Genomic DNA, 12,012 nt, shown 5'->3' on the forward strand with positions numbered 1-12,012 from the left:
CGGTTTGTGCCAGATGTCTGCATTTTCATTTTCCATAGTTATATAGTGATGAGAGCACTAACTATAATCATAGTGAGATACTGGTGGGAGCACTAACTTACACACAGTCCTCATATCCCTCCTAGTTACACACACAATCCTCATATCCCTCCTAGTTACACAGTCCTCATATCCCTCCTAGTTACACATACACACAATCCTCATATCCCTCCTAGTTACACAGTCCTCATATCCCTCCTAGTTACACACAGTCCTCATATCCCTCCTAGTTACATACACACACAATCCTCATAGCCCTCCTAGTTACACACACGCACAATCCTCATATCCCTCCTAGTTACACACAGTCCTCATATCCCTCCTAGTTACACACACACAGTCCTCATATCTCTCCTAGTTACACACACACACAGTCCTCATATCTCTCCTAGTTACACAGCACTGTATCTCTCTCAACCAAAGCTCTACTAGTACAACCAGCTGATATAGATGATGTCTGCTCTACAGTAACTAACTCAAGAATCAAGAGGTTTATTTGTCAAATACATACCAGGGCATACAGTGAAATGCGGGACACATACACACAGTTGCGAGAGTGAGAGCAGCACATCACCAGTTATCAAGTGTATACTTCATAGACAGTCACATTAGCTACCGGTTGTGCGGCTAGCTAACGTTAGATCGAGAGGAGAGACTTATTTTGCACTTACTTATAAACGCATGACATATCCCCTCCACGAAATCCACTTGAGAACAACTGTGTAACAAAGTCCAATAGGCCCTCGTTCATTAGATCCAAAGCATCAATTGCTTTTCCTCGACTCTAACGCTAGTTTAGCAGCTAATGGCTAATGGCTAAACAGCTGATTTTGTAAACAAAGCAGAACGAGCCTGCCTGGCTGCCTGCATTCATTCATTCACATGTAAATCAAACTCCTCCAGTTATGGTTCCATCATTGTGTCCTGTATGATAAGAGACTGTCCCTCTGCCAGAGAGGACCAACCTTATGATACAGGACACAATGATGGTACCATAACTGTAACATAAGTGTCACCAGTGATAAATCTAAGGTCAGAATTTGAAAGCAGAAGTTGCGACAGATCTTCTGATTCCCCTTGAACTCACCATAATTTACAGGTTGATGTACTTGTGTTGGTAGTTTAAAAGGTTTGTTATCATTGTAGACCATGTACTCACCATCATCATAGGAAAAACAACTCCAAGCAAAAAATAAAAAGTATAGGCCCTACTTAAGTATATTTTCTAAAAGTATACTTTGTATACCTTTTTTGTACTCAGAAAGTACATACTAAAGTTGTGTTAAATTGAAACATACTACAATACAAAAAACATCTGTTGGGTCTGTTTCGGTTATCTTTTTGAATTCCACAAAGTCCTGAACGGTGACCAATCAATCAAACCTTCTTGTCATCTCAGGTGCTGTCACATACATACCAGGGCATACAGTGAAATACGGGACACATACACACAGTTGCGAGAGTGAGAGCAGCACATCACCAGTTATCAAGTGTATACTTCATAGACAGTCACATTAGCTACCGGTTGTGCGGCTAGCTAACGTTAGATCGAGAGGAGAGACTTATTTTGCACTTTTGCATAAACGCATGACATATCCCCTCCATGAAATCCACTTGAGAACAGCTGTGTAACAAAGTCCAATAGGCCCTCGTTCATTAGATCCAAAGCATCAATTGCTTTTCCTCGACTCTAACGCTAGTTTAGCAGCTAATGGCTAATGGCTAAACAGCTGATTTTGTAAACAAAGCAGAACGAGCCTGCCTGGCTGCCTGCATTCATTCATTTACATGTAAATCAAACTCCTCCCCCGCGAGGACAGCTGAGCCGTGAGACAAAGTCTCTAAACAGGATGACTTTACACAAAGTAATCTTACCTTTATAGATACTAAAACTGTTCGCTTTTATAATAAACATGTTCTTAAAAACTCAAATTCATTCAATAAAAAAAAAAAAAAAAGAGGAAAAAAATAAAAGAAAGTCTCAGGCAGTTTGCCAACGGCCGAGTTCTGGCCGATATCGCTGTGCGTCTCTGATTGGATCTTAAGTTTGTGTGGCACGGCCAATCAATCTAGTGCGCTCCACCTCACTACCCACCTTTTAAAAACTCAAATAGCCTATTTTGATTGGATAATTATATTCTTAAGCCCAACCCGTGCAACTATTTTAGCAGTAAGTGATTGACAGCTGGCCATTACTGCAGTCAGGTCAGAGAGCTCAGAGCTGTCACTTGGACATTTTTGAAGAAAACAAAATTCACTGGCATTGTTTTTGTTCAAATTCACTGCCATTGTTCACAGAGGAAAACATTTCTAATAAAAAAATAATAATAATAATAATAATAATAATAATAATAATAATAATAATAATAATAAAAAATAAAAATAAATATATATGTATATTAATAATAATTTTTTTTGTCTGTATATTACTAGTGAAGTACTGCCGCACTAGTTGTCATGCAATAACCTCCACTGGTCTGTAGGTATGCTCTATATGCAGTCTACGATGGCTTCCAGATGCCCAGGCTGCTTCATTGTGACCAGTGGCCGTGTCCCAACCTGGTGGACTGTTTCGTGTCTCGTCCGACAGAGAAGACCATCTTCACCGTCTTCATGGCGACCACCTCCTGCATCTGCATGGTCCTCAACATGGCCGAACTCACCTACCTGGTCGCTAAGGCTGTCGCTAGGTAGTGGTATCAATCATTCAGTCAACCAATCAGTTGGTCAAGTAAAGGGGAATACCACCTATTTTAAGAATTCACATTATGTTCTTCCTGTGTCCCAGGACAGTTCAGTCAGTATGTTCTTCCTGTGCTCCAGGACAGTTCAGTCAGTATGTTCTTCCTGTGTCCCAGGACAGTTCAGTCAGTATGTTTTTCCTGTGTCCCAGGACAGTTCAGTCAGTGAGTCATTCATGTGTCCCAGGACAGTTCAGTCAGTATGTTCTTCCTGTGCTCCAGGACAGTTCAGTCAGTATGTTCTTCCTGTGTCCCAGGACAGTTCAGTCAGTATGTTCTTCCTGTGCTCCAGGACAGTTCAGTCAGTATGTTCTTCCTGTGACGCAGGACGCGTCATTATGCAGCATTATGTAGCCGTAATTCCCCCTCTTTTAACATCGATGGCTAGCTCAACTGGTTCGCTGCCTTGCTGTGTATCCTGCAGTGCGTTGGTGACAAGTTTGAATCCCTTCAATTATTATTATTTTTTTTTAACATGCATTCTTTCGCCGGTTAAGTTTAGGCATTGTTTCGGAGTTGGTTAAGGTTAGGGTTAAGTTTAGGCATTGTTTCGGAGTTGGTTAAGGTTAGAAGGGTTAAGTTTAGTTCAGTCAGTATGTTCTTCCTGTGCCCCAGGACAGTTCAGTCAGTATGTTCTTCCTGTGTCCCAGGCAGTGGCGGACTCAGGCTGTTTGAAGGGCAGGGGCGAAAATAAAAAAGGGCACCTACTGCACAACATGGGACCCCATCAGTAAGCAAAAAGCTATGATGCGTCATGTATGATGAAATAATCTTCATCCTTGATTAAGATTAACATTAGAATAACATAGACAATCCAGATTAATAGTATAACCACACCTCTATGATAAAAACACACAGGGAACAATACACCTTTAACATTTTTATTTCATAAAACAGTTTAACAGTTAAAGTTAATTCGAGTGCCGTTGAGCTTCTTCCTTTCTCGCTCCTCCCCTTCTCTCCTCATGTCCTCTCCTCCTGTACTCCCTCTCCTCTCATTCTCTCCTCCCCTTCTCTCCTCCTATACTCCCCTACTCTCCTCCTGTACTCCCCTTCTCTCCTCCTATACTCCCCTTCTCTCCTCCTGTCCACTCCTTCTCTCCTCCTGTCCTCTCCTCTCCTTCTCTCCTCCTGTCCTTTACTCCTTCTCTCATCCTGTCCTCTCCTCCTGTCCTCTCCTTCTCTCCCTCTCTTTCTCTCCCTCCCCCTCCCTATCTTCCCCATTCTCTCCATTAAACTTACTATATTGTACCACCTGACTCCTCCCTCCTGCCATTCTCTGTCCTCTCCTCTATCACCTCTAATGAATATATGTTGGTTATTTTCATGGACAGATTTGTATGAGCATGGTTATATTTGGGAAAACAGATTCCACATCATTGTCTTTAAGGCACTTAAGCGCAGCTTTGACATTGTTGGAGGGGAGAGCATATGAAGAGTGGAATACCTTGAGTTCGGTGACAACATTCTCTTCCTCTACATCATAAAACTGGCACACATCTCTGACAGATACAGCAGCTGTGTCGTTTGTCATGCCCTTCCAGTGACTTGAGATGGTAAGGCAGTGAAGATCTGATAGGATTGACCCAGTAGGCGTGTCATCCTTCCCTTTGAATCTTCGGTGTAGCTCATGGGAGAGTATGTCAAGAAAGGTAAAGAACACCTTTCCCCGGTAGTGCTCCTCCAAGTCTTGGACTTGGTAGTCCTCCGTAGCAGATTGAGAGCTATACCTGTACCTTTGAGGTACCTTCCTGCGTCTTGTTTGTCCAGGTATTTCTTCTGGTACCTCAATGCCTGCTGCCTCTGCTTGCCCTTTTGCTTTTGAGAAAAGGACCTTGAACTCCTCATCCTTCCTCATTGCTTTCACTCTTTGTATGACTCCCTCCACAATGGTGTATGATGCTGACAAGTCAAGGTCTTTTCTCTGAAGTGAAGCAGATGCGATGGCAGTCTCATTGAAGACAGGTGTGGCAATCTCCATGCATAGCATAAATTCAAAATCTATGCTACGCAAGAGCATCCGGGCATCACCTGCTGCAGAGTCTGGTGGATCACTATCAGCCATGTTCTGAAGCAGCTTCACCACAGCAGAAAGGACCTTCTTCAGGGATCTCAGAGCATCTTCTCTACACGCCCACCGTGTGTCAGACAGCCTTTTCAGTTCACAGAGTCTTTGGCCAGGGTACATGGTCTGTTGCATTTTCACAAACGCAGCGTGGCGCTTTGGAGATCTGGATATGAAAGTGTACAGATTTTCAACTAAATTGAAAAACCGAACAAAATGCTGGCTTGATTTGGCACTCTCCACCAAGACCAGGTTGAGACAGTGGGCATGGCAGTGCATGTATAAAGCTTTCTCATTGTGGCTCTGAATTTGTGACTGCAGACCGTGGCCCCTGATGTCTTCCACTTTTAATCCATTCTCCTCAAGGAATGTCATCACAACATTCTCCAATTCTTTTGCTGTTGTTCCACTCACATCACAAACTTGTACAAATCTCTCCTTGATTTCCATCTGATGGACAAAGCGAACAACAAAGGACACTTGTTCGACATGAGAAACATCAGTTGTCTCATCCAAGAGAATGGAGAATATTTTGGAATCTTCCATTTCTTTGAGAATTACTCTTCTGACATAGGTGGCAAGGGCACTAATTATGTCATTCTGTGTCTTGTAGGACAACAGTGATGTCTGTGGTTTTTTCTGTTGAGACTGGATGTGATTGATTTTATCAAGGTGCATTTTGATGGTGGAGTCATATTTTGCAAGTAGCTGTACAAGTTCAAGGAAATTCCCTTTGTTCAAAGATGTACCAGTTTCATCATGACCCCTAAACGCCCCATCTTGCCGTGCAAGATACAATGTGATGTCTACCAGTCTTGTCATTAGCTCCCTGGTTCTTTGTCGTTCATGTTCTCTTTTGGCTTGGGCTTCTACGTCTGCCCTCCTGAAAGCCTCTTCCAGTGGTCTCTGTTTGAAGTTGCTCCATCTTACCATGCTTACCTATGTGCTTCTGTTTGTTTATGCTCCTTAATTTTCTCTGAGCCTTTTCTCCAATTGTTAATTTACCCTTAAAATGAAGATAACAGTGTATAACGTTTTATATATAGTTATCCCCAAGCATACCCCATATTTAGCATAAATGTTCACGTTTAACCATTAGAGGGGCACCAATAGGGCATGTCCTCTAATTTTCTCCACTCAAAAGGGCACTTTTGCGTGACATTATTTAACCGTCGGGGCACATGGTCAAGTTTAGACCATTGGAAGGGCACCAATGGGCACGTCCTCTCATTTTCAACACTCAAAAAGGGCATTTTAGCGCAATGTTTTAAACTGTGGGGGCACATGGTAACGTTTAACCATTAGAGGGGCACCAATAGGGCACACCTTCAAATTTTTCGCCACTCAAAAGGGCACTTTAGCGCGCATTTTTCAACCGTGGGGGCACCAATAGGGCACATCCTCTAATTTCTTTCACTCAAAAGGGCACTTTAGCGCACGTTTTTCAACCGTGGGGGCACCAATAGGGCACATGCTCTAATTTCTTTCACTCAAAAGGGCACTTTAGCGCGCGTTTTTCAACCGTGGGGGCACCAATAGGGCCCATCCTCTAATTTCTTTCACTCAAAAGGGCACTTAAGCGCGCGTTTTTCAACCGTGGGGGCCCCAATAGGGCACATCCTCTAATTTCTTTCACTCAAAATGGCACTTAAGCGCGCGTTTTTCGACCATGGGGGCACCAGGGGGGCGGTCGCCCCCCCTGCCCCCCCCCCCCTGAGTCCACCAGTGGTCCCAGGACAGTTCAGTCAGTATGTTCTTCCTGTGTCCCAGGACAGTTCAGTCAGTATGTTCTTCCTGTGCCCCAGGACAGTTCAGTCAGTATGTTCTTCCTGTGCCCCAGGACCACGGCCGGATTAACGACCGGGCCGTTTGGGCCGCGGCCCGTGGGCCTCTAGTGACGAGGGGCCTCCAAAAAAATATTATTTTTATTTTTATTAATTTTTTACTTTTTTTTATTTTTATTTTTATTATTTTGGAGATCGATGTCATACTGTGACACTGAAATGAAAAAATATTTCATCAACTAAAATATTTAGTCAACAAAAATATTTCATCAACTAAAATATACAGTACGTCACACCCCGTGCCTCTCCCTGCCGTCTGCAAGTGGCTTAGGCCGGGAGCCAGGTCCACCCCTCAGGATGTTTTTTGCTACCTTTTTTCATTATTATTTCCTGTTATCCCATACCTTGGGCCATCACGAGTTGATAATGACCACCCCCAACTCAGCCCCGTTTGGCCTCAGCGGTCAAAAAAACATATTTTTGGTAAAAGCTTCTGGCGAAATTATGTAATTGCAAATATGAGGGTACTGCAACTGCATAAATGGTCAGATTAGTCTGAAACTTTGCATGGTGTATCCTGACATAGGGGAAAGTATCAGAATAATACTCTGGGGCTTACTACCTTTCTATTGTCAAATATCTCACTCAGAATACCCCAAAAGACAAAAAAATGTCTGTCCGCCTGATAAATTGTCATCAAAAGTGATCATTTTCAAGTATTTTATTATACATGTTGCTGCCTCACATGGATATGAAAAACTTCCCACATCTATAAGCTTCAATTTAAGTCCAAGATGACCTTTCCATCTAGAAGATTACACCTGATATGACCAAAGTTCTCCATTGTACCTCAAATCGAGAAAATAGAACATTCAACCCTTATTTCTTCTTTTTTTTTTTAAATATATATCTAAAAAATATATTAAACAAGAGTTGAGACTTGAATAATGTAATGCTATACTATCTAAAGTTAATTACATGAAAAGTTAACAATGTTACGGCCCCTGGTGGAACAGGGTATCACAGTGCAACATAAAACAGTGCTGACCGGGTTACACACACCAACCAACCAAAACCCTAACCCTGTTTCATGTCACATCCCACCTGAAGTTATTCAGCAAAGACAATTTTGGGTAAGTTGGTCTATTTTTCTGGCTGTGGGAAGAGATTGAGTCTATTAAGAGATTGGTATTTTTCTACATGAAACGTGGCAACTCAGCCCAATGTAGCTAGCTAGTGAGAGCAGGAGCGGCAGACTAGCTAGTGAGAGTAGAAGTGGGAGAAAGATTATGAAATTGTAATTATTAAGAAATTATAATTATTAGCAACTCTACTTCTAGAGTGATAACATTAGCTAGTTAGTTTGTAGATTGTTAGCTGCCAGCCCAATGTAGCTAGCTAGTGGGAGTGGGCGACTAGTGAGAGCAGAAGTGGGATATAAATTATGGTGTGTGTGTGTGTGTACACATGTGTGTACAATGGTTGCAATGCTACGCTATAGTCAAGGTGCCAAAGAGACAACAAGATGCCTGGATACCTTGCCAGAGTGCTTCCATGCTGGAAGCTCTAGAGACTCCTCTATGACAAGTATCTGGAAACTTATGAACCAGTCTCTGCAGAATGGGCTGCATTTCTGGAAAATCTCACTCTGAATTAATCTACTCTCGCTGAAGAGCTCTCATCAGAAGATGTATCTCACCACATGGCAGAATATCATGCATTCAGAGAAGCAGTGAGAAATGGGGAGCTGGGATAAACTGTACAGTTTTAGATGGAATACATGGACTGCACCTGGCTTGTCCTGTCAATGAATAAGGCAATCAAAATGAATGACTATGAAGGATACAAAGCCATCCTAAACAACATGCCAGACCTCTTCTTCTGCTCAGACCAGCAGAACTATGCTAGATTCCTCACATACTTGGGATACTTTCTTGAACACATTGAGGAAACACATCCAGGATCTGATAAACTTTTGCATGCTGGAGCAATCAGTGTATCTAGATCACATGTCCCAGGCAACCGCTGCCATACAGACAAAAGAATAGAAGAGACGTGATAGATATCAGTGTTTTCAGCCGCCATCTGCCGTTCCAGGAAGTCTCTGCGTTGTGTTTGTTGTTTGTTTGTTGATGGCAATCTTACTGGCTGTCACACTGTCTCACCCCGTTGATGCATCCGTAACAGAAGAATTAGTACTGGAAACGTGATCTCTTTCTCAGTAGGATGTTTATTTTCATAAACATAGCATCTCGTACAAGATTAAAAGTCTTTGATGGTCTAATGAACCTAGATTAATAGATTAATCTCTCTGACACCCGCTTGGTGGTTGCGGCCTATCTGTTAGCCTGTAGCTATCGGTTCTGTTAGCCAGTAGCTAGCTCTGTCCTCATGGCCATTTCCCTTCCCCCTCCCAACCCTCGTCAGAGAGCTGGGAGCTCTATCGGTGTGATTCATCTCGCTGTCGCCACCATGTCTGACTCAAACCGGAACTCACAGCTATAAAGTTTTTTCCCTAGCAACGGCTGCCAGCCCATAGAAACGCCACCCCTATCATACTAAATGTTTACATTCCCGCGACTGTGCGAGTGACCTTGCCTCTCTCTATCTGACTTCTCTATCTTTCCCACTCCCTGTCTGTCTGTCTCTTACAGTTTCCGAGTTCAACACATTCACAGGGGATCCATTACTGAATATCTATGGATATGTACCATACATACACATATGAAAACCAGATGAAACCCAGTGATTTCCTTCAGACGTGAAATCACTCCAGCAAACAGTAGAAGCATTTCAGTGTTTTATCAACCCATTTCAGCTTGAGACTTCTCAGCCCTTGACAAGTTTGACTTCAGGAGCAGCTATGCCAGAAGAGGTGCGCTATGATGTGCTGAATGCCCTGAAAATGGCAAAACTCAAAAAGAGGAGTTCATCTGTGATCGACTTCAAACAAAAAAAGTTATTTTCTTTTAACCTATCAAGAGGAACAGATTCAAGACAATGTCATCTACCACACCTAAAAGGAAGCTTGTGGCATCAAACCAGAAAGTGATCCAGTACAAGGCCACAAGTGGGTTCATCTTCAGATCTTCGTCAAATCACAACAACTCAAGTCACAAATAAGCATCTCTGACCTAATGACCTATCCCTTGACTCTGACGCCATACTCCATCTCAACAATCTATGGATTTTTCCACAAAAACCAACAAAGCAAACGGAATAAACTTCCTTCTCCAAGCCAATGTGCTCTCATTCAATTCATTCATTCACGAACAATGAAGAATATATCAGAGCAAACCTTCAAAAGTCTACCGGCTACAGCTGAAACAATATTCAGCACACACTTACCTTGACCATTGAAGGAGAATGTAGCTTCTTTAAGGAAAGTAGACTAGGCTGGACTGAAGTTTAAACAGGTGTGTCCTCCCTCAAATCATGCAATCTTACATCATCGGACAAAGAACACAGGCTTTGACGAGTCCCCCCTTAATCCTGACCCAAGATCCTGGTGACCTGGCTTCAACATTCTGGGTTATGTTATCTTGACCTGCTTTGTACACATTCCACTTTGAATATTGTTTGGTGAAGACAAACACAACCCTTCCCACAGAGGTCTGTCAACGTCAGTGTTTACAGAGCTCGAAGGGAGGATAGTGTCTTTACATGACTTCAATATCACTGAATTGTAGATTAATAGTAATTATGATTTTATGGTATAGTAACCATACATTTTCCACTACACCATCTTCATTCACCAAAATCAGCTGAGAGTAATCACAGAGGTTGTGGTGAACGTTTTATGGTGAATGGGCTAAATGTTCATCGACAAACGGTTTGGTTTATTACACATGAAAGTCCATTATAAATAAGTATGTAGTATGATAACTACATCTTTGACGTTTATAACAAAACAAACCGTTTGGAAATTGGTTGAAAATTTAGCAAGCTATGGTTATTTCAATAGTACATGCACCATAGACATTGTTATGAGTGGGCGTGCTGCCTGTTCCAAGATGGCCACCATGTGGCAACATCGGTCTCCATTGGCCAGCAGCACGGGTGAGTCATCAAGCCTTATATATGTCTATGGTCTATGGTAAGCTGCAAGTATGGTCACCCCCGGTGATGATGTCACTCAGTCCTCCTAATCTACCCCACAATGCAAAGCGTCCGGGAAGAAATAAGGGTAATGCTTGAATGTTCTATTTTCTCGATTTGAGGTACAGTGGAGAACTTTGGTCATGGAAGGTGTAATCATTTAGATAGAAAGGTCATCTTGGACTTAAATTGAAGCATATAAATGTGGGACCTTTTTCATATCCATGTGAGGCAGTGATATGTTTAATAAAATACTTGAAAATTATCACTTTTGCCTGGCGGCTGGGTGGCGTAGCGGAGATTATCACTTTTGATGACAATTTGTAAGGTGGACAGACATTTCTTTGTCTTTTGAGGTATGCTGAGAGTGATATTTGACAATAGAAATGTGCAGTACGCACCAGATTATTATATATTTCCCCTATGTGTCAGGATACTTCATGCAAAGTTTCAGACTAATCTGACCATTTATGCAGTTGCAGTACCCTAATATGTGCAATTACATAATTTCGCCAGAAGCTTTTCCCAAAAAGAGGGTTTTTTGGCCCCTGAGGCCAAACAGGGATGAGTTGGAGGTGGTCATTATCAACTAGTTATGGCCCAAGGTATGGGATAACAGGAAATAATAGTGAAAAAAAGGTAGCAAAAAACATCCTGGCTCCCGGCCTAGCTAATCTTGAGTTGCCGACTCCCCAGTAAGCTAACCATGGATAAATCCAAACAAAAAAAAAGGGTCTGAGGAAAATAGATGGTTTAATTCAGCGTGGACAGATTAATTTGCTTTCACGACTAACAATGCAGCCTATGCCTGATATGTGGTGCGAAATTTGCGAACAACGATTACTGTCATTTTGATTACTGTAGTTTGCCTGGTATGTAGCCTTGGTTAGTGGCTGCCCCACCAATGTTTTACATATAAAAACGCCACTGTGCGTGCGTGCACGTGTGTGTGTGTGTGTGGGCCTCCACAACAGTCTGGCCCAGAGGCCTCTGAATTCTTAATCTGGCCTTGCCCAGGACAGTTCAGTCAGTATGTTCTCCCTGTGCCCCAGGACAGTTCAGTCAGTATGTTCTTCCTGTGCCCCAGGACAGTTCAGTCCAGGGTTCTAAATTAACGGGGGCTTGGGGCATAATGCCCTTGAAAATGGACAAAATGCCCTCGAAAATCAGTTAAGGGGGGCACTTAATGCCCCCGACAGTTTACTAATTATATATATTTATCCGGTAATGGAGCGTCTGTGTATCGTACGGTTCAGATGACGCGCAAATAAAAAAATTAATTTGG

At 42.5% G+C, this 12,012-nt stretch overlaps 1 protein-coding gene across 3 annotated transcripts in view; it reads left to right on the top strand.

The window, feature by feature from the left end:
• The window catches only part of LOC311228793 (gap junction beta-2 protein-like), a 42,888-nt gene that overhangs the window by 25,173 nt on the left and 5,703 nt on the right, over positions 1-12,012 (top strand). For all 3 annotated transcript variants that reach the window (XM_084314738.1, XM_084314737.1, XM_084314736.1), the window contains one exon: positions 2,523-2,729. In XM_084314738.1, the coding sequence (XP_084170864.1) occupies positions 2,523-2,729 (207 nt within the window). The remainder of the gene's footprint in view (positions 1-2,522; positions 2,730-12,012) is intronic.

Source organism: Notolepis coatsorum, assembly GCF_963971535.1.
Source record: "Notolepis coatsorum genome assembly, chromosome: 1".
Lineage (NCBI taxonomy): Eukaryota > Metazoa > Chordata > Actinopteri > Aulopiformes > Paralepididae > Notolepis > Notolepis coatsorum.